This window comes from Heterocephalus glaber, unplaced genomic scaffold, assembly GCF_053883595.1.
Source record: "Heterocephalus glaber isolate CG9 unplaced genomic scaffold, H.glaber_assembly_v1.0 deba00001428, whole genome shotgun sequence".
Taxonomy (NCBI): domain Eukaryota; kingdom Metazoa; phylum Chordata; class Mammalia; order Rodentia; family Bathyergidae; genus Heterocephalus; species Heterocephalus glaber.
The window spans coordinates 604,779-622,886 of NW_028258293.1; the positions used below are offsets into that span (position 1 = coordinate 604,779).

The following is an 18,108-nucleotide window of genomic DNA, read 5'->3' on the forward strand; positions in this document are numbered from 1 at the left end:
TTTTTGAGGGGGGCAACTGCTGCCCCACAGGCACCCCCTGCTAGATGCCAGCTCCAGGGGCCTCCTTTGTGGGGCCTCCCGGACCTCCTTAGACCTGCAGTCTCAGCTCAGACGACCCTCCTATGGGCATCGCTCCCCGAACCCCCCCACCCCGCGCCTCCCCCATGACTTGAAAAAGAGGAAAAGGACAAGGAGGCTCTGAGAAGTGAGATTTTGCTCAGGGCTCTGTGGCTGGTGAGTACCGAAGCTGGCACTTGCCAGGCCTCAGACCAGATCTCTGCCTTCCCACCGACTCAGCCCCATGGATCTGTGCCCCCCCATGTTATCCAAGCAGCACACTTGGACCGGATGTGAGCAAACACCCTCTCTCTCCTCCCGCCAGTTCTCCAAATTACATGGGTCAGTCCCTCCACCTGCCAGGCCTCTCTGTTTTATGTCTTTCACGCCCCTACCTCTTACTCAGTTTCCACAAAGCCGCCAGAGGAATATTTTTAAAAACCAATCGCAGGCAAGGTGTGGTGGTGTAGGTAGCTAGTTAGACATTAACAGGCATGAGGAGGGAAGGGGGTTCCAAAATAGCCTGCAGTGGTAATTAATTACAGAAAGACTCCAACCATGATACATGTATAATCATTTAGGCCTCAGACATAAAGGGACCACAGAGCACAATGATGTCTTCAGATCACACATGGTGCACACAATACCTGGCCACCTGGCTGCCTAACTCCAGAACAAGGTACACGGCATTCCTGGCTACCAGAGCCTACCGCTCACTGATATCAGGAAAAGAAATGTTCTTTAAAGTCTTTTTTGGTACTGGGGATCCAACTCGGGTCCTTGGGCTTTCGAAGCAGGCACCGGAACCACTGAGCTAAATCCCCAGCCCTGTGGAACATTCTTATAATCCCAGCACTCAGGAGGCTGAGCCAGGAGGGCCATTATGAGTTTGAGGCCAGTCTGGGCTACATAATGAAACCCTGTCTGTAAAAGTGGAGGAGGGGCTGGGGATTTAGCTCACTGGTTCCGCTGCCTACTTCGAAAGCGCAAGGTCCTGAGTTTGATCCCCGGTACCCCCCCAAAAAAAAGTGGAGGAGGAGGTGGCTCAGTGTGAAGGCCCTGGGTTCAGTACATAAAAGAAACACAACTCTGATACATGGTACAAAACAGATAAACCTTAAAAACATTACTTCAAATCAAAGAAGCCAAGTGCAAAGAGGCCATGTAGGCACTGGTGCAGTGCGTGGTTGCCATGGCATAGCTGCAGCAGCTCCAAGTGCAGAAGGCAGTGGACTCCTGGGTGAGAGTGTAGAGAGAACATCCAGGAGATGATGAACCACATGCATGGCAGTGACAAAGCGAAAGATTCCAGGATCCAAGTAAGGACTCCAGGGGAAATGGCAGCTGGACAGCTGGGTAACTGTGGATGACCATATGAACCGCATTCCAACTATAACCAAGAAGATGGAGGAGTCTTTCTCATTCATTGGGAAATAAGTCTTGCCTGGACCCTGGTTCCTCTGTGTTTGGATAATAGAAGGTCAAATGAAAAAAAAACTGGTGCTAAGATTTAGGTCACAGAGAGCTAAGAGAGTGTTTTAGAGCCTCACTTTCAAGTGGTAAGACCTTATCTTGGTAGTAGAGATCTCCCTCGTACCAATCCAACGCCATCTGAAGTACTAGATTCTTCTCACTACACAGATGCCAAGTGATTGGCTGGCAGTTTCCTCTAACCTGCCTGTGACCTGGTGGAGTTGCAGATGTGTCTCTGTTTCTGTTTGTAGCCAACCTCTTTACCACAAGTGTCACCATACTATTTGCTATAACCTGTATAATAAAATCTAGGAAATTACTAATTTAGAAGGGGGGAAGGTTTCCAGATTTTTTTTTTTTGGTACTGGGAATCGAACTCAGGTCCTTGTACTTGCGCAGCAGGCAGCGATACCACTGAGCTAAATCCCCAGCCCTGCACCTTTTTTGAATTAATAAAGTTTATCCCATTCCCCCTCTCAAGTTCCCTCCCCTCCCATATGGCACCTTATCTTTTGCATGAGGACCATGTTATCTTATTACTTGAAATGACAATATAAACCGGGCATGGTGGCACATGCCAGTAATCTCAGCACTCAGGAGGTTGAGGCCAGCCTGTGGTATGCAGTTCAAGACCAGTCTGGACTACATAGTGAGACCTTGTCTCTAAAAAAAAAAAAACAGTAAATGGTTTGCATTATTTTACTCTTTAAAAAATCACTAGCTGTGTGCATCTGCCTGTAACCCTAGCTATGAGGAGGCTGAGGGCGAAAAATCACAAGTTGGAGGCAAGCCTGAGCAATTTAGCACGACTGTTTCAAAAAACAAACAACAAGGCTGAGTGTAGCTCATTTGGAGGACCCTGGGTACAGTTCCCATGAGAGAGTTAGGTTACAGGCTGGGGATGCAGCTTAGATGTGGATGCAGATCTAGGGCTGCTTAGCATGCTCCAGGAGTTGGTTTCCTACCCAGTCCTGGGGTACAGAAATCACAAGCTCACATGTCAGCTTAAACTATTCCTTGCCAGGATGGCCTCCCTACCCCACTCCAGCTGTGACCTTGAGCAAAAAACCCCCTGGTGTCCATCCTTCACACACGTGTACGTATACACACTGCCCAGACCTCTTGTGACCCTCTCACTCAACTGCCTTTATGTCCTTCCACAACAGCATAAATTCTGCAAAGGCATGGGCTGGTCTGTTCCCTCTCAGAACACCGGAGTGTAGCGGAGTTCCTGATGTGTGCGGACTTCATGTGAATACTGAGGTTAGTACCGGACCGACCGGGCCAGGTGGAGGCCGGTCACTCGGGTCTCGCCACTCCCAGGGTGCGGGAATAAACCGCTCCTAGACTACTGATGACGCCAGTTCCTCTGCGCCCCGCCTCCTGGGCTACCGCTCTCCTGGTGGGCCGCCCAGGTCCATGGGACACAGCGCGGAGGGTTTGCCTCCAGCAGGACCGCTTTTGTGGCTCGCCCGCTTGTCTGAGCCCAGCCAGACATGGCGCCATCGGCCCTCGCCGGAGGAGGTTGGACCGCTAGTTGCCGCAATAGGGACCCCTCTGAGATGCAGCCAGAGAGCGCGGACCACCTGCCAGGATCTTCCACCCCAGTCCACGTACCGCCCGCGTGAATCGGTGGCCGCTCACTTCCGGCCGCGGTGCACCATGGGATTTGCAGTTCGCCACCCAAGGATGCGTCTTGAGAGAGGCAACCGCGGTGTATGTTGGGAGATGCAGGCCCCTCGTGGCATGCTGGCGAACTAGTCGCTGGAGGGACGTGCCTTTCAGGTCGACAAGCCCGCCGCCCCATAGATTGAGGGGGACACTAGTTCCACGCTTTATGAGCAACGTCCATTTGGAACGGCTTTTCACTTTTGCCGCGCGACTTCCCGACTGGGGAACCGGACCACGGCTCTACTCCCGTCGTCATTGGCTGAGCGCTCCGTTGCGTCATTTGTGGGAGCCCTCGCGCAGCGCCGCACACGCCCGGAGGCTTTTGGGTAACGGTTTACCCCCGCCCCCTCTGCCGGCCTCTTCCTTTTGCTTCCCGACGTCGCAGAGGTCGCACGCGAGAGGCCTCTCTGCCGCCACCGCCGCCGAGTGAGTAGGCTCTCAGCGTTCGGGCGCGGGCGCGGGGTGAGCGGGACCCCCGAGGGGCCTCCTCGGGCGGGGCCTTGGGACTGAGCCCCACGTGGCCTCGCCCGGGCCGCCTGGTGTGGGCAGAAGGCCACCGAGATCACGCCGCCGCCGCTTTCTCTTGGCCCGCCTTAGCATGCGGTACGTCGCCTCCTACTTGCTAGCCGCCCTCGGAGGAAACCCCTCCCCCAGCGCCAAGGACATCAGGAAGATCCTGGACAGTGTGGGCATCGAGGCAGACGATGACCGGCTTAATAAGGTAGCTGCCGCCCTGGGCCCCTGGCCCCCAACCCCCTGTGGGCTCGAATGTCTCATTTAGGCGGCCCCTGCGGAGTGTGACCCTGGATTTATCTTCTAAGAGATTGAGAGGCCTGCGCCAATCTAGGTGGCTAGCCAGTGGTCTGATAACCTGTTTAGTGCAGTTCTGACGTGTAACTTAAAATTCCTAAAAGCGAGCGGTCAGGGTGGTACACTCCTGTAATCCTAACACCGTGGGAGGCTAAGGCAGGAGGATCACAGGTTGGAGCCCCACCTGGGCAACTTGATGAGCCCTTATCTCAAAATAATAAAAGGGTTCTGAAAGTTTTATTCCTCATCCCCTTTTTTGGTACTGCCGGGGATGTAACCCAGGGCCTCGTGTGTTAGACAAATCTTAACCCAAGATAATTTCAGTGGTACTTTATTTCATCCAATATACTTGTTTGTACACATACCATAAGCAATGAAAGACCGTATATCCTTTAATCACTGCCACATAGGGATTTTTAGCAACTAGTTTCAGCTCCCAGCAACTCGAATCAGAGAATCCCTTTATAGCTGATGTTAACCAGGTTGGCCAGTACAGGTCAACCACTCCCCTCTGGTAACTGACTGCTGGCTGTGGTTGTCTACTCCAGGTCATCAGTGAGCTGAATGGGAAAAACATTGAAGATGTCATTGCCCAGGGTGAGTTTACCTGTTTTATTTTTATGGTCCATTCTAATTCCTGCGGGTCAACCCATGGCCTGCCAGGTTTCGCTTGTGGACCACAGCACTCTAGAAGCTTGACCCCGAGGGTGAGCAAGGCCTCTTGTGGGCTTATGCTAGAGGTGCTTCTGGACACTTTGATGAATGGGTATTCAGGGCTTCTGTGTGCTCTTACTTTACCTGCCAACTCTGGCATTTTGGGCCAGGCTCTTTTTATCCCCTTGTCCTTTTTGGAGCTTTGGGCTTCTTGTAAACAATTCATTGAATGCTTTCTGTGAATGGGTTGGGAGCAGGGACCAGGGGTTCCAGGGGTGAGCACAGGCTCCTGGATGCCTTTTCTGGGCACAGGGTTTTCTGGTGGCCCCAGGCTGGAGCGGGTGGGACTTGTTTGGACACTGATCTCTTACTGCAGCATTTCTGTTCTGTGCATGTGACAAGGAAGGCCAGCTCAGCAAACTGGTCCATGAGCTCACTGCTGTGGACAGCCATCTGATCACTGGGGTAGCAGACTCCCTGCTCAGCTGTGAACATGTTTGTCCAGTTTGGTGGGGGCCCCTCCTGTGGCTTCATTTCTGGAACCCAAGCTTCTAGATGGAATCCTCTCTCATGGAACAGGATGTGGGGGATTTCCTGCCTGTGTATAGGGGAAATAGCTTCATGTCCTGGGAGAACAGGGGGTCCTGTGACAGTGCACTGTGATGGTGATCTGATTTGTGAGCACAGTGCTGTACCTAGTGAAACCAGCTTTCCTGGGTCCCAATCCCTGGCGGGCACACCTCTCTAACCTCTGCTCTCTGCAGGCATTGGCAAGCTTGCCAGTGTGCCGGCTGGTGGGGCTGTGGCTGTATCTGTTGCCCCTGGCTCTGCAGCTCCTGCTGCTGGTTCTGCCCCTGCTGCAGGTGAGTGGAGGCTGGTGAGTGGTCAGAGGACTGAGTCTTAGACCCTTGGACTGACGGGGTTGGGTCTGGCTGGGCACTGTGGGCAGTGCTCATCATGCTCTTCTCCCCACAGCAGAGGAGAAGAAAGAAGAGAAGAAGGAGGAGTCCGAGGAATCTGATGATGACATGGGATTTGGCCTGTTTGACTAAACTCCTTCCCCTTTACAAATAAAGCCTTTTTGTGTATCTTAAGCAGCCTGTGAGCACTTTTTGTCAGCTGCAGGGCACCTACACTCCTTGTATGCAGACTGGGGCAAGTGGGGCTGTGGCTAAATGGGGAGGAATAGGACCTGCCTGGGCCACTTCTTGTGGGCCTTAAGCAGGGTCCTGGCCCAAGAGGACCTTCAGGCCCAGAGCAACGCAGCATCTTGCAGCTTTTAGGGAGAACCAGGCCAGCTTTGGTTGGAAATGTGGGCAGCAGAGGATGAGATGGAGGGTTTGGGTGGTGTCCAGGGCTCTGCTCAGGTGCTTAGTGCCTAAGCAGGGGTGAAGTTGGCTGCCCCAGGTTTCACAGATGAAGGCACCTGTTTAGGCCACCTTGAGAGTGGAGTCACCCTGCAGCTGTGGAGGTGGCCTGTGGGCAGAGGGCCAAGTGCTTACTGTTACTGGGTCCTTCTAGGGTGTTCTTCCTACAGGCTCTGGCTTAGGATGTGGGGCTGAGGACAGACAAGTTGTATCCCTCCTGTTTCCTGTGTCCCTCCCCAGCCTCTGGCACTGAGTGGCCATGGGCAGGGCCTTCCTTGCGAGTAAATTCCATACCACCCCGTGGGGAGAGCCCTGGAGCTGGGAGTAGTTCCAAGAGGTACATACAGGCTGGGGTCACTGAAGGTCCTGAAGTGGGAGGTGTCATAACTTTGCTTTTTCTGAGTGGTGCTGGGGATAAAACCCAAGGTCTTGTGTTTGCTGTGCTAGTACTACCACAGAAATGCACCCCCAGCTCTGAGCTGCATTTCAGATACGCTCTAGTTGTCCTAAGGGACAGGGATTAGGAGGGTAGGAGTGAAGCCCGGAGGCCTTGGAGGAAAAAATTAAGGTCCTGGTAGGGCCTTGGTGCCAGGCAGTGAGCTGCAGAGACTGGGGAGCCCCAGGCTTCTGGGCACAGCAGAATTCCAAGGTGGACCCCAAAGGGAAAGCTGTACTGCCCTGCATGCCATAGGCATGAGGGAGGGGCACTGCCTGAAGACAGGGTGTCTGGGGTTCACCCTGACAGGAGTGGTGCGGTTTCCAGGAAGGCCCTTCCCTGTTCTGGCTTCTGCCCCTCTGGCGCCTCAGATTCCCAGGGGTCCTAGGAGATGTACCAAAAACAACCCAGCCCTCTGTGGAAATAGGGACAGAGGTCCCCTGATCTGGAGCAATGCCACACCCGAGCCTGCCCTTGGAGCCAGTGGGGACTTCTGGCTTCCCCCTTGGTGGCCACTCCAAGGAGCCTTGGGGGGGTCTCCTTCCCCCTGTGCCACACACTTGGAGCCTGGATCCTGCGAATCAGGCTGAACCCTCACCCCACTCCTTCCTCAGTGGGTTTGCCACCCTGGGCTGGCACCAAGGTATTTGGGGGCTGTCCTACCTGCAGAAAAAAGGAGGGGTCTTTCAGGCCCAATGGGGTCCCAGCCTCCTGCTCTGCCCTCCTCAGTCCCCTACTCCGGTTGCGTTGGCTTGGTTGACGCTGCTCTTGAGTCCCTCGGGGCTCAGCTCGGTGACCCCTCCCCAGGGAAGCCCATGACCCCAGGGCACCAATCCGGCCGCCTTTCACTCCCCTTTGTGCTCCCAATGGGCCTGGCAGGGCTGATCTCAGGGCTCTCTGCCTGTTTCTTCACTAGGTCCCCTGAGTAGGGGGCTGCCGGAAGAGAGGCCGAGGACCAGGCAGGAGGATCCCACGGCATGCCCGCAGCCCTGGCTCCTGGATGGAGCGCTTCTCGAGGGAGGCTGACCCAGATCCCGGCCTCCCAGTCAGCCCTGCAATCCCAGAAAAATGCGGAAGGGGGCGGAGGGTGACATCACCAGGCAATTAGACGGGGAGGAGCGGGGAGGAGCGGCGCGGCCGTCAGACCCCGCAAACCCGGTCCTGAGGAGCAGCTCCGACCTAGGTGCGGCCTGGTGAGCGAAGGGCCAGAGGGGACGCGGAGGATCAGGGGCCGTCCGTGGGAGGGTCGGTGGGCCCCGAGAACTAGCCCAGGTGGCTCAGGTTCTCGGGGCCCGGTGGTGACTGTCGCAGGTGCCTGCTTGAAGCGAGCTCCTTAGTGTTGGGTGGGTGTTGCAGGCGGACGCGGACATCAAGACCCGGCCCTCGTAGGTACCCCGGCTGCGGTGGGGCCGGCAGGCAGCGGCGAGGGACGCGACCTAGGCCGGGAGGTTCCCGGGCTGGCGGGCAGGTGGCAAAGCCCAGAGGGAGTCGCGGTCCGGGCCGAGGGGCGGGGCCTGAGGGCGCGGCCGTTCTGTGCGCCCTCTGGTTGGTCTGCGCCCTCAGCGCCCGGCCCGCTTCAGGCCCCTCCCATCCGCGCTAAAACACCTCCCGGCCACCGAGCCCAGGAGCGTCTCCGCCTTCGCCGGCGGGGACCAAACGGGATAGAGAGTCGAACAGCCACCAGCGAGGCCTGGAGCCGCGATGTTCCCCCGGGAGACGAAGTGGAACATCTCGTTCGCGGGCTGCGGCTTCCTCGGCGTTTACCACATCGGCGTGGCTTCCTGCCTCCGCGAGCACGCGCCCTTCCTGGTGGCCAACGCCACGCACATCTATGGCGCCTCGGCTGGCGCCCTTACGGCCACGGCGCTGGTCACCGGGGCCTGCCTGGGTGAGGGACTGGGCCAGGCCTGGGGGTCCGGGGGCGGGGCGGAGTCGGTGTGTTGTGCTCCGAGGGTGCCCGCGGGGAGAAGGCTGGGGTTGGCAAGTGCCTCGGTCCCGGTAGAAAGAGAAGATGCCCGTGGGCAGGACCAGAGCCGGGGACTGCCTTAGTCGCCCCCGCCCCCGGGCAGCATTCACCGCCCCTGGAACTTCGGAGTTCTAGGCTGCAGTGGCCATGGCCGGTCCCTAAGCGCGGGAGTCTGCTGGGAGCTTCTGGGCCCTGTAGCTTGGTGCCTCCCAGGGGTCCCTGGAGGAAGAGCCCAGCCAGGGTCCTGGCTGGAAGTGACCAGCAGCCTACTGCCCTCTCCCGGCCCGTGCCCTGCCGGCCTGGCTCCCCAGCTGTGACTGGCCCTTCTGCCCACCTCACTCGGTCGGAACGCCAGGGTCCAAGTGCACTGGGCTGGGCCTCTGTCACACGCAGGCGCCCAGACACGTGCGTGGTGTTTACAGCACACAGCGTCCTCAGGAGTCCAGGGAACTGCTGCCCCGCCCCCACCCCACTAGGTCAGCCAAGGTTGACCGGGTGTTCTGCCCAGGGCGAGTCTGTCCAGGGTTCTCCCCTGCCTCCTTTCTGTGACCTCTACCTCAAGGGGGAAGGAGAGAGGGACACAGCTGTAGTTCTTGACCTGAGATTCACTTCTGTGCTCCCGCCCCCCTGTCTCAATAGAGGTCTTCAGACTGGTGAGTGCAGTCAGCCCTCTGGCCTTAGGACACCCTATGGGACTGGGCCCAAGTCGAGGACATCATTCCCACAGAGCTCCCACCCTCTCAGCAAGCTGCTTCCCAATAGGCTTGGGCATCCAGAGATCCCATCGTGTGGCAGGTGCCCCCTTCTGCCCAGGAGGGACGTTGAGGATATGGCCCTCAGCTTTTCCTCCAAGGCCCTCCTCTCCTTGGTCACTCCGGCATTGACCTGGTCAGCACCCAGGAGCCCCTGAGAGAGTTCTGGAGTGCCTGCCCTTGGTCAAAGAGGGCCACAGTTTTGTCTTCCCAGAAGATGGGCCCACTGGTTGCAGCCAGCTGGCTGGTCTTTGTGCACCTGGCCCCCTGCTGGATCTAGCCAAGTGGGTAAAGGCTGAGCCTGGTCAGAGTTGAGTCTCTGCCTTCTCCCTGTTCCTGGGCTGTGTGCCATGCCAGGCCTAGTGACTCATGGGGACAGGCAGATGGAAAATACCAGGCAGAGTACAGGTCTCAGTCCCAGCCAGCCAGCCCTCTTTGCCATTTCCATGGTGGCAGCCTCCTTTGCTGTACCTAGGGACAGGTGGGCCTAGCCCTAAGCCTTCAGGTCAGTGGGGATGCCACAGATGTTTACACTGTGGGACCCCAGGTATGGAGCCACAGCACAGGGGTGCTAAGCCCAGCAATGCTGGAGCCTGACTTGGGCCTGCTGTGCTAGGCGAGGCAGGTGCCAATATCATTGAAGTGTCCAAGGAGGCCCGAAAGAGGTTCCTAGGCCCCCTGCACCCCTCCTTCAACCTGGTGAAGACTATCCGGGGCTGCCTACTGAAGACCCTGCCTGATGATTGCCACGAACGCGCCAGTGGGCGCCTGGGCATCTCCCTGACTCGGGTATCGGATGGCGAGAATGTCATCATCTCCCATTTCAACTCCAAGGATGAGCTCATCCAGGTGAGCCCAGTGGGCCTCTCTGGGGGCACAGGGTGACCCTAAGGCCCCTCTCACCTGTCCCTCTGCCCTGCCTGCAGGCCAATGTCTGCAGCACCTTCATCCCTGTGTACTGTGGCCTCATCCCTCCCTGCCTCCAAGGGGTGGTGAGTAACTCTGCCCCACTCTGCCCCAGCACCTTCTGGGGATGGTGGGAGTCAGCTGCTGTCTGGGTGGGACCCAGGGTGGAGGGCCTGGGCCTCCCCCTGTCCCCCATTGCCTGTTGCCTCCATCGCTTCCTGTTACTCAAGAGGCAGGCAGGCAGGCAAGTGGCCCTGGGGAGATGTGCACTTCCTGTGGTTGCCCCCGCAGAGGTCTGGCCATCTGCTTGGGGCCCAGGCTGGCCGGTACCCAGTGCCTAGAGGGTGCAAGGTCCAAACGAAACAGCCACCGAGGGGCAGCCAGCATGCCCCTCACTGTGTGACTGTGTCTCTGTATCCGTGTGTCCCCGCAAAGCGCTATGTGGACGGCGGCATTTCAGACAACCTGCCACTCTATGAGCTTAAGAACACCATCACTGTGTCCCCGTTCTCGGGCGAGAGTGACATCTGTCCCCAGGACAGCTCCACCAACATCCACGAACTGCGGGTCACCAACACCAGCATCCAGTTCAACCTGCGCAACCTCTACCGCCTCTCCAAGGCCCTCTTCCCCCCAGAGCCCATGGTGAGGTGCTGGTGTCCGTGGCTTGGTCAGCCTGTACTTGCAGAGCAAAGGGCAGGAAGGTACCCAGGGCGGGCAGGGGTCCTGTGGCCTCTTCAGAGCCCTGGGCAGTGCTGTGGCCTCCATACCTCTCCAGGGCCCGCAGTGTAGCGGGTCTCTCCCATTCGTATCTTGTGCTGGGTCCAGGACAGCTTGGTGGTGGTTGGTCGCAGGGTGGGAGCAGAGTCATGTTTGCAGGGACTCTAGGGGACAGAGCAGGCCATACCTGAGTCCCTCTGCCGCAGGTGCTTAGAGAGATGTGCAAGCAGGGCTACAGGGACAGCCTGCGCTTCCTGAGGCGGAACGGTAGGTGTGGCGCGCGTGCGCCAGTGGGAGGAGGCTCTGCACTGCCCCCTGCGGGCCGGCCTTGGGTACGGGGACTCATCCTTGTCTGTCGCCCCACCTCTACTCAGGCCTCCTGAACCGGCCCAACCCCCTGCTGGCGCTGCCCGCCACCCGAGGACGTGGGGAGGAAGACAGGGAGGAGGCCAGCGGGGGCGTAGAGAGCAGCGGCACTGAGGAGCGACTGCTGCCACCCGGTGAAGACCACATCCTGGAGCATCTGCCCTCGCGGCTCAATGAGGGTGCGCGGGGAGCAAGGAAGGACAGGGATGCGGGGACACAGGTCCTGGGTGACCCTGGGCTCGCCGCGCCCTCTGACCGGCCCCAATCTCCTCCCCGCAGCCCTGCTGGAGGCTTGCGTGGAGCCCAGGGACTTGATGACCACACTGTCCAACATGCTGCCTGTGCGGCTGGCCACAGCCATGATGCTGCCCTACACTCTGCCGCTGGAGAGTGCGGTGTCTTTCACCATCCGGTGCGCAGCAGAATGGGGTAGGGGAGGAGGTGCTGAGGGCAGAGGGCTGGGGTCATTGTGGGCAGTGGTGACCCCAGGAGCCCCCGGGGGACCTGGCTGCAGGCCTGACCCTCAGCTCTCCCCAGCCTGCTGGAGTGGTTGCCTGATGTGCCCGAGGACATCCGGTGGATGAAGGAACAGACGGGGAGCATCTGCCAGTATCTGGTGATGCGCACCAAGAGGAAGCTGGGCAGTCACCTGCCCTCCAGGTGAGCCGCCTGACTGCCATATTCCCGGGCTCAGGGCCTCAGGGGCCCCACTGAAGCCCCTCCCCCCTCCCTCCTGCAGGCTGTCTGAGCCCACTGAGCTTCGTCGAGCTCGGTCATTACCCTCGGTGCCGCTGTCCTGCGCTAGCTACTGGGAGGCACTGCCCAGCTGGGTGCGCAGCAACCTCTCCTTGGGTGATGCGCTGGCCAAGTGGGAGGACTGCCAGCGCCAGCTGCTGCTGGGTCTCTTCTGCACCAACGTGGCCTTCCCACCGGATGCCCTGCACATGCGCCTGCCCGCGGACCCGAAGCCTGCGGACCCCAGGGCTCTTGACCCCAGGCTCCCCCAGCACCCACCAGGCCTGCCCCCATGCTGAGCATGCCCACCTGCCCTGCTGGGCCCCACAGCTTCCCTGTCCGGGAGTTTGGCTGCACTGGGCCGATTAGCCCCCTGCCTCTCCAGTTACCACTGCAGAATGAGAACTGAGACCCTTCACTGTAAAGAGGGGGCTCTGCCATACACCCTCAACCACACACTTGCTGCTTTGGGTGGGGAGCTCGAGTTATTTGTGCCTTAGTCCTCTCCCCTGCCTGCCCCCTCCCCGTGCAAGTTTCTCCTGAGAACCTCACACCTGCACCACCCTCCTGTTTTTCTTGTTTCGCTGAACAGTACGTGTGAACAATTATTTATTTTCGCCAAAGAATATATACTAGAACACCACAGCTCAACTTTTGTCTCTTTTACTTCTGGGGGGACTGTACCAGGGAGTGAACCTAGGGCCTTCACGATGAGCTACATCCTCAGCCCCTTTATTTTTTCTTTTTTTGGAGTCAGGGTTTTGCTAAGTCCCTGTGTTGCCTAGGCTGGGCTTGAACTTGTGATTTTCCTGCCTTGGCCTCCCAGAGTGCTGGGATGGCAAGCATGCAGGCACCATTGTGCTCTTGTTGCCTTTTTCATGTCCATGTGACTGCCCTGCTTTGCTTGGGGATATGGTGTTCAGAGCCTGCTCCTCCCAGCTGGTCAGTGTCTCTGCGACTGCTTGTCAGGTCTGCCAGGTTGTACTTCTGGGCCTGGCATCTGGGGCTTGCCAGCTCAGCTGGGCTGAGTTTCTCCCCGTGCCCTCTGCTTGATGAGGACACAACTGTCTGTCCCCCACTTTGCCCTGAGGCCACCTGGCTGACTCTTGTGCACAACTTTCCAAGGGCCAATAGAAATATTTGGGAAAAAGAACTAGTGTTTACAAAAGGTGTCACCACACAATGACACAGTGGGCGTGGGTGCACTTCAGGGCTGGACACTGGAGGGGCCTCCTGCAGCTGAGGGCTGGGGACTTGGGAGTGTCTACCCCACGTCACCATGGCCACTGCACAAAGTTCTGTGCTTGCTCTTCCCTGTGGCCAGGCTGCAGCGGGTGGGGGAATGTGCCTTCCTACCCACCCACCCCCATGTCTGTCACTGTCCGCTACCAGAACCTAATAGTGGGGGTTGGGCTCCAGGACCAAGGAACTGCTAGCCAAGGGCAGTGTGCCTGTCCCAGGACAGTTTCCTGGAGTTCTTTGCCAGAAGGAGACAGTAGGAGTGGTAAAGACCTGTGGGTGACGGGTGCTGGTGCCAGCCACAGGCTCAGCCCCTGCCCGCCCCTCCCCCCGGGAGGTGTGGGGTGCTGTTGTGGCACCCCCAGCCAACAATAACGGTTGTGGGAGCTGGGACAGCAGGACTGGATGAGCCGGCCGGGCAGGTCTTGCCCTGGTGCAAGTTTCCCCCATCTCCAGGTCCTGTCCTGTACGCCCCTGTCTGTTGTGGTTCTGCCTGAGCAGAGGCAACACCGGCACCACGGCTGATGCCGGCGGTGGGAAGCAGGCCAGTGTCCAGGTGGGTTTGGGTGTGGGCTGGGTAGAGGAGGGGCCCCCAGGACGGGGGAGGGAGCCCCATCCCAGCAGGAGGGCTCCCAGCTGTGCCTCCAAAGGGAGTGCCTCCAAGGTGACCTCTCTGGCCCGCTCACTCCGGTCACACAGGGGCTTGGGGCTTAGTGCTGCTAGGGGCACTTTCTAGGGTAAGATTGTACTGTTTAGAAATTAGACCAAACAGAATTGGAAGTGTGGAGAAGGAAGTCTCTCAGCTCTAATCACTGAAGGCATCTGGTCTATTTCCAGCTGGCTTTTTCCTGTGCACCTTTTGGCACCTGCAGCCTGGAGGACTCGGGGTGTTTTGGGGAAGGGGTGGCTGGTGTCTGAAGCCAGAAGCTGAAATCCTGAGGCAGAGGGTCCCTGGTTGGGGGGTGGGGGTCTCGGTTCATCACTGCCCCTCCGGATCTGCCAGGACAGCCACTTGGGCTGCCAGAGAGGGGGGGCGGGGTCCAGTGGGGCGGGGCGTGTGCTTCCCAAGAGCAGTGCAGGTGCAGCAGCTCGGCTGGCAGGTAGGCACTGTAGCCCTAGTCCCCACTGGGCTGATGCCTCTCCTCAGCCAGGGACCGCCGGTGGCCCAGGCTGGTGGCCAAGGTGCAAGGAGTCGACCTTGGTCTTCCCTTCCTGGCTTTGGCCACCGCTCGGCTTCCTGCAGGGGGGACCTGGGTCCCGGGAGCCCGAGAGCCACCAGCGGGTAAGAGGCAGAGCAGGGCAGCCACCGGTCCTGCCTGCCCCTCCTCTGGCCTGCTGGTGCCGAGACCTGCTCTCTCCAGATTGCCCCTTCTGAGTCCTAGTGGGATGGGTGTAGCTCTGGGAAATCCAGGGTCGGAAGGCAGTGGCAATGGCAGAGGCGTGTGACTATGGGTGGGGCTCATTGGAGGATGTGGAGGAGGCGCAGGAGGATCCGGGACTAGACTGGAGGGACAAGTCAGGGGAGGAGGTGGTAAGTCCAGAATCTAGGGGTGCTGATAAGGGCTGCTGGAGGCACCCAGCACTGGCCCAAGGCTGGAAACTTGCACCTGCACTGTGGGGCCTGGGAGCCAGGTGGGAGGAGTTCACCTCGACTGCCAGCTGTCAGGACGCCAGGGTATATCACAGGCCTGGCCAAGGGAGGAAGACCCGACCAGGACTGGCCCAGGCCTTCTTCCTGGTCAGGCCCAGCTTGGGGCCCTAAAGCTCCAGGATGTGGTGGGGCCTCTCTCACCCCAAGGTTTCTCCCCTTTCGGCCAGGCACCAGTCTGCCCCTCACAAGGGCTCCTGCAATCAGCCCTGGAGACAGATGTCCCAGCTCTCGCCCTGCACTGCTTCACCCTAGGCTGCAGCTGTCCTCCAGCCCACCGGTCAGTCCCCAGCTGTGTCACCGGACCCGGCCTGTGATTGCCCAAGCCTGCAGCACACCCTACCCCACCTCCACCACACCTTCTTCCCAGCTGGAGTAGGAAGGCCTGACCCGCACTTGCACCCCACCCCCATTTCTTCCGCCCTCCCTTGGCTCCGCAGTCCCCATGGCCAGCCCTGGGAAGCCCGGGGCTGTGGAGGCCCAGGAGGAGGAAGAGGGGGAGGAGCCCTCTGCAGGACATGGTGGAGCAGTGCTGCAGCAAGCCCACGAGCTCTTTTTGCTGTGCGACAAGGAGGCCAAGGGCTTCATCACCCGGCAGGACCTGCAGGTGAGCCCCGGGCTCGGGACCCAGCCACCAGGGCTGGCCCAGCGCTCACCTGCTCTCTGCCTGGTCAGGGCCTGCAGAGTGATCTGCGCCTGACCCCGGAGCAGCTGGAGGCCGTATTCGAGAGCCTGGACCAGGCCCACGCTGGCTTCCTCACTGCCCGAGAGTTCTGTCTGGGCCTGGGTGAGCCAGGCCTCCCTCCCCTGACCCTCCCGGCTTCTGCACATAGGCACCAGGGGGTCCTGCTGCCCCATGTGTGACCTGACCTTCCCCATGCTCCCCCTCGCCCTCGACAGACCCAGGTGGGGCTGGGACCCCGCTGTCGCCACCCATTCCCAGGCCAGTAGGACCAGAAGGAACAAAAACAGGAAACCGGGCCTGGGAGCGGGCAGGACGTGTGCGCCAGGGTGGGGTGGCGGTGGTGTGTGGTGCCAGTGGTGGTGGGCGGAGGGGTGGGCACTGGAAGGCCAGGGTGGCACAGCGGTCTCTAATCTCTTCCGTGGTCCCAGGGAGGTTTGTGGGCCTGCAACCGGCTGGGGGAGCGACCTTCTTGCCAACTCCCGAGGAAACCTTCGAGTCGTCAGATGTGCGAGGCCCCGGGGACTCCCTGGAGGAAGAGGAAGATGAGGAGGATGTGGAGCGGTTCTGCGCCGTGCTGGAGCAGCTGGGGGTGGCCCGGGTTCTGGGCGAGTGAGTGGCGTGGCAGCGGCCTGGGCCTGGGCCGATTCTCTGCCTGTGGCCTGCAGCCCTGGGCCTCACCAGGCTGGGCCAGGCCCAGCCGCCCCGGGCTATCTGCTGGGAGCGCCCGGGGCGTGATTTCCTGCAGAATTTGCATCTCGGGCAGCTTCAGCCGTGGGTGGGGCGGGCAAGGGGTCGCACACAGGCCCAGGAGGGATCGGCGCCCGGGTGGAGAGAGCCTGTCCGGCCGCGGGCCTCACCCTGTTGCCCGGTGCAGGCAGCGCGCCGTGAGGACGCTCTGGGCCCGGCTACAGCTCGAGCGGCCAGAGCTGCTGGGCTCCTTCGAGGACGTCCTGCTGCGTGCGTCCGCCTGCCTGGAGGCTGCGGCCCGGGAGCGCGACGGCCTGGAGCAGGCGCTGCGGCGGTGAGGGCGGTGAAGCCGGCGGGGGCGGGGTCGGCGGGGGCGGGTTCAGCGGCAGCGGCGGGTGCTCACGGCTGTCGCCCGGTCCCCAAGGCGGGAGAGTGAGCACGAGCGGGAGGTTCGCGGCCTCTATGAAGAGCTGGAGCAGAACCTGCAAGGGCCTCGACCGCGAAGGCGGAGCCAGGTGGGACCCCACTGCCTCTGCCTGCCCAGAGTCCCGCCCTCTCCGAGCCTCGGACCCCGCCTGCGGATCTTCTCAGCAGGGCGCCAAGGCTCAGGTGCCTCGTGCGCTCCCAGAACCCGCCCCGCGAAGAGCCGAGGGGCCGCCTGGAGCTGGAGCTGCAGAGCCGCGAGCAGGAGCTGGAGCGCGCGGGGCTGCGGCAGCGGGAGGTGAGCGCCCCCCCCCTCCCCGCTCACTCCGGCTTCGCGTCGTCTACCCCTAGCTGCGGGGCTGGCGATGCACACGGGCCTCTCGGCAGTGTGCTGGCCGATTCCGCAGCTGGAGCAGCAGCTGCAGGCTAGGGAGGCCGAGCAGCAGGAGGCACAGGCCCACCACTCGCAGCTTCGGGGCGCCTTCGAGGCGCTGCGCGCGCAGCTGGAGGGGGCGCAGAAGCAGCTCCGCCGGCTGGAGGGCGAGGCGCAGGCCCGCCGCGAGCAGATGCAAAGGTGCGCGGGAGGCCCGGCCGCTCCCCTCCCAGCCCAGCCCCGGGCCCAGTCCTCTGCACTCGTCACACCCCCATCCCCAGGGACGTGATCGTGGTCTCCAGGAACATGCAGAAGGAGAAGCTCAGCCTCCTGCGGCAGCTGGAGCTTCTCAGGTGCGCTCAGGCCCGGCCCGGAGGGGCTCCCGGATGCGGATGCTCTCGGCCTCCGCCCCACGCTGCTGGGAGCAAGGCCTTCCTGGGTCTGCCCTCTTCTGGGCTGAGGGAGCGGGGCCCACCTTCCCCCATCCTCCCTAAACCCCGTCGGAGCTCAACTGCACACCCTCCCCAGGGAGCTGAACACACGGCTGCGGGACGAGAGGGACGCCTGTGAGGCCGGGCTGCTGGGCACCAGCCACAGGAAGGCCCTGGACACCGCGGGCCTGCCGGGACCCGCCTGCTGCTGCTGGGCTCGGCCACCCCGACGCGGCTCTGGCCACCTGCCCAGTGCCCGGTGACCAGACGGCCTGGGCCACCGCAGGAACTACCACTTGTCTTGGGTGTGGGTTGCCCACCCAGCACCCCCTCTAGAACTGACCTGTGGGTGGTCAGGGCCGCAGGGCCTCGCGTGCCCCTGCCGCCCTAAACTCTGTCCAACAAAAAAAAAAACAAAAGCCTTCAGCCCAATAAAGCGCGCCTGCTGCACTGTCAGGGCCCCTTGAGCTGCCGCACTGGGCTTCGGTCCCTGTGCGAGTCCTCCGTGTCTCTGGTCCACGCCCTCACCGTCCGTCAAAGCCGAAGCCCTGCGGGCACGGCTCTTGCTGAGGTCCTGGTTCACCCAGGAGCACCGGGCAGGGACTGTCGGCTACCGGTCCGCTCTAGCCGCAGGCAAGGCCTGACCTTTGGCCTCACCCCAGCCCCACGCCTAGGCCTCGAGCCCTGCAGGCTAGGGACGTCTGCGAGG

At 60.6% G+C, this 18,108-nt stretch overlaps 3 protein-coding genes and 1 non-coding gene across 17 annotated transcripts; all 4 read left to right on the plus strand.

The window, feature by feature from the left end:
- The first annotated feature begins 2,920 nt into the window (after positions 1-2,920).
- Positions 2,921-5,759, plus strand: Rplp2 (ribosomal protein lateral stalk subunit P2). 2 transcript variants are annotated; one of them, XM_004851678.4, is made up of 5 exons: positions 2,921-3,627; positions 3,799-3,922; positions 4,560-4,608; positions 5,430-5,528; positions 5,641-5,759. In XM_004851678.4, the coding sequence occupies exons 1-5, from the start codon at positions 3,368-3,370 to the stop codon at positions 5,715-5,717; spliced, it is 609 nt and encodes a 202-aa protein (XP_004851735.3). In that variant the 5' UTR covers positions 2,921-3,367; the 3' UTR covers positions 5,718-5,759. The 2 variants fall into 2 exon arrangements, with proteins under 2 accessions (XP_004851735.3, XP_004851736.2); XM_004851679.4 differs by having other exon boundaries at positions 3,418-3,627; positions 5,644-5,759.
- Positions 4,633-4,767, plus strand: LOC147827953 (small nucleolar RNA SNORA52). The gene has a single exon (XR_015451523.1). It is a non-coding gene; the product is annotated as a small nucleolar RNA SNORA52 (small nucleolar RNA).
- A 1,793-nt stretch (positions 5,760-7,552) lies between the features above and the next one.
- On the plus strand, positions 7,553-12,558 carry Pnpla2 (patatin like domain 2, triacylglycerol lipase). 7 transcript variants are annotated; one of them, XM_013074645.3, is made up of 11 exons: positions 7,553-7,661; positions 7,780-7,853; positions 8,049-8,356; positions 9,803-10,035; positions 10,113-10,178; positions 10,528-10,737; positions 11,019-11,079; positions 11,187-11,357; positions 11,458-11,590; positions 11,716-11,838; positions 11,918-12,558. In XM_013074645.3, the coding sequence occupies exons 3-11, from the start codon at positions 8,170-8,172 to the stop codon at positions 12,210-12,212; spliced, it is 1,479 nt and encodes a 492-aa protein (XP_012930099.1). In that variant the 5' UTR covers positions 7,553-7,661; positions 7,780-7,853; positions 8,049-8,169; the 3' UTR covers positions 12,213-12,558. The 7 variants fall into 7 exon arrangements, with proteins under 7 accessions (XP_012930099.1, XP_004851730.1, XP_004851729.1 ...); XM_021264034.2 differs by having other exon boundaries at positions 7,581-7,651; XM_087211489.1 differs by having other exon boundaries at positions 7,616-7,661; positions 7,825-7,853.
- Positions 12,559-12,733: 175 nt separating this feature from the next.
- On the plus strand, positions 12,734-17,866 carry Cracr2b (calcium release activated channel regulator 2B). 7 transcript variants are annotated; one of them, XM_004851668.4, is made up of 11 exons: positions 12,734-13,708; positions 14,971-15,080; positions 15,241-15,407; positions 15,476-15,587; positions 15,914-16,094; positions 16,360-16,506; positions 16,597-16,687; positions 16,801-16,893; positions 17,003-17,169; positions 17,250-17,321; positions 17,497-17,866. In XM_004851668.4, the coding sequence occupies exons 3-11, from the start codon at positions 15,246-15,248 to the stop codon at positions 17,660-17,662; spliced, it is 1,191 nt and encodes a 396-aa protein (XP_004851725.1). In that variant the 5' UTR covers positions 12,734-13,708; positions 14,971-15,080; positions 15,241-15,245; the 3' UTR covers positions 17,663-17,866. The 7 variants fall into 7 exon arrangements, with proteins under 7 accessions (XP_004851725.1, XP_087067587.1, XP_087067586.1 ...); XM_087211462.1 differs by lacking the exon at positions 12,734-13,708 and adding an exon at positions 14,614-14,683 and having other exon boundaries at positions 15,914-16,506; XM_087211461.1 differs by lacking the exon at positions 17,497-17,866 and having other exon boundaries at positions 16,983-17,490.
- Positions 17,867-18,108: the final 242 nt, after the last annotated feature.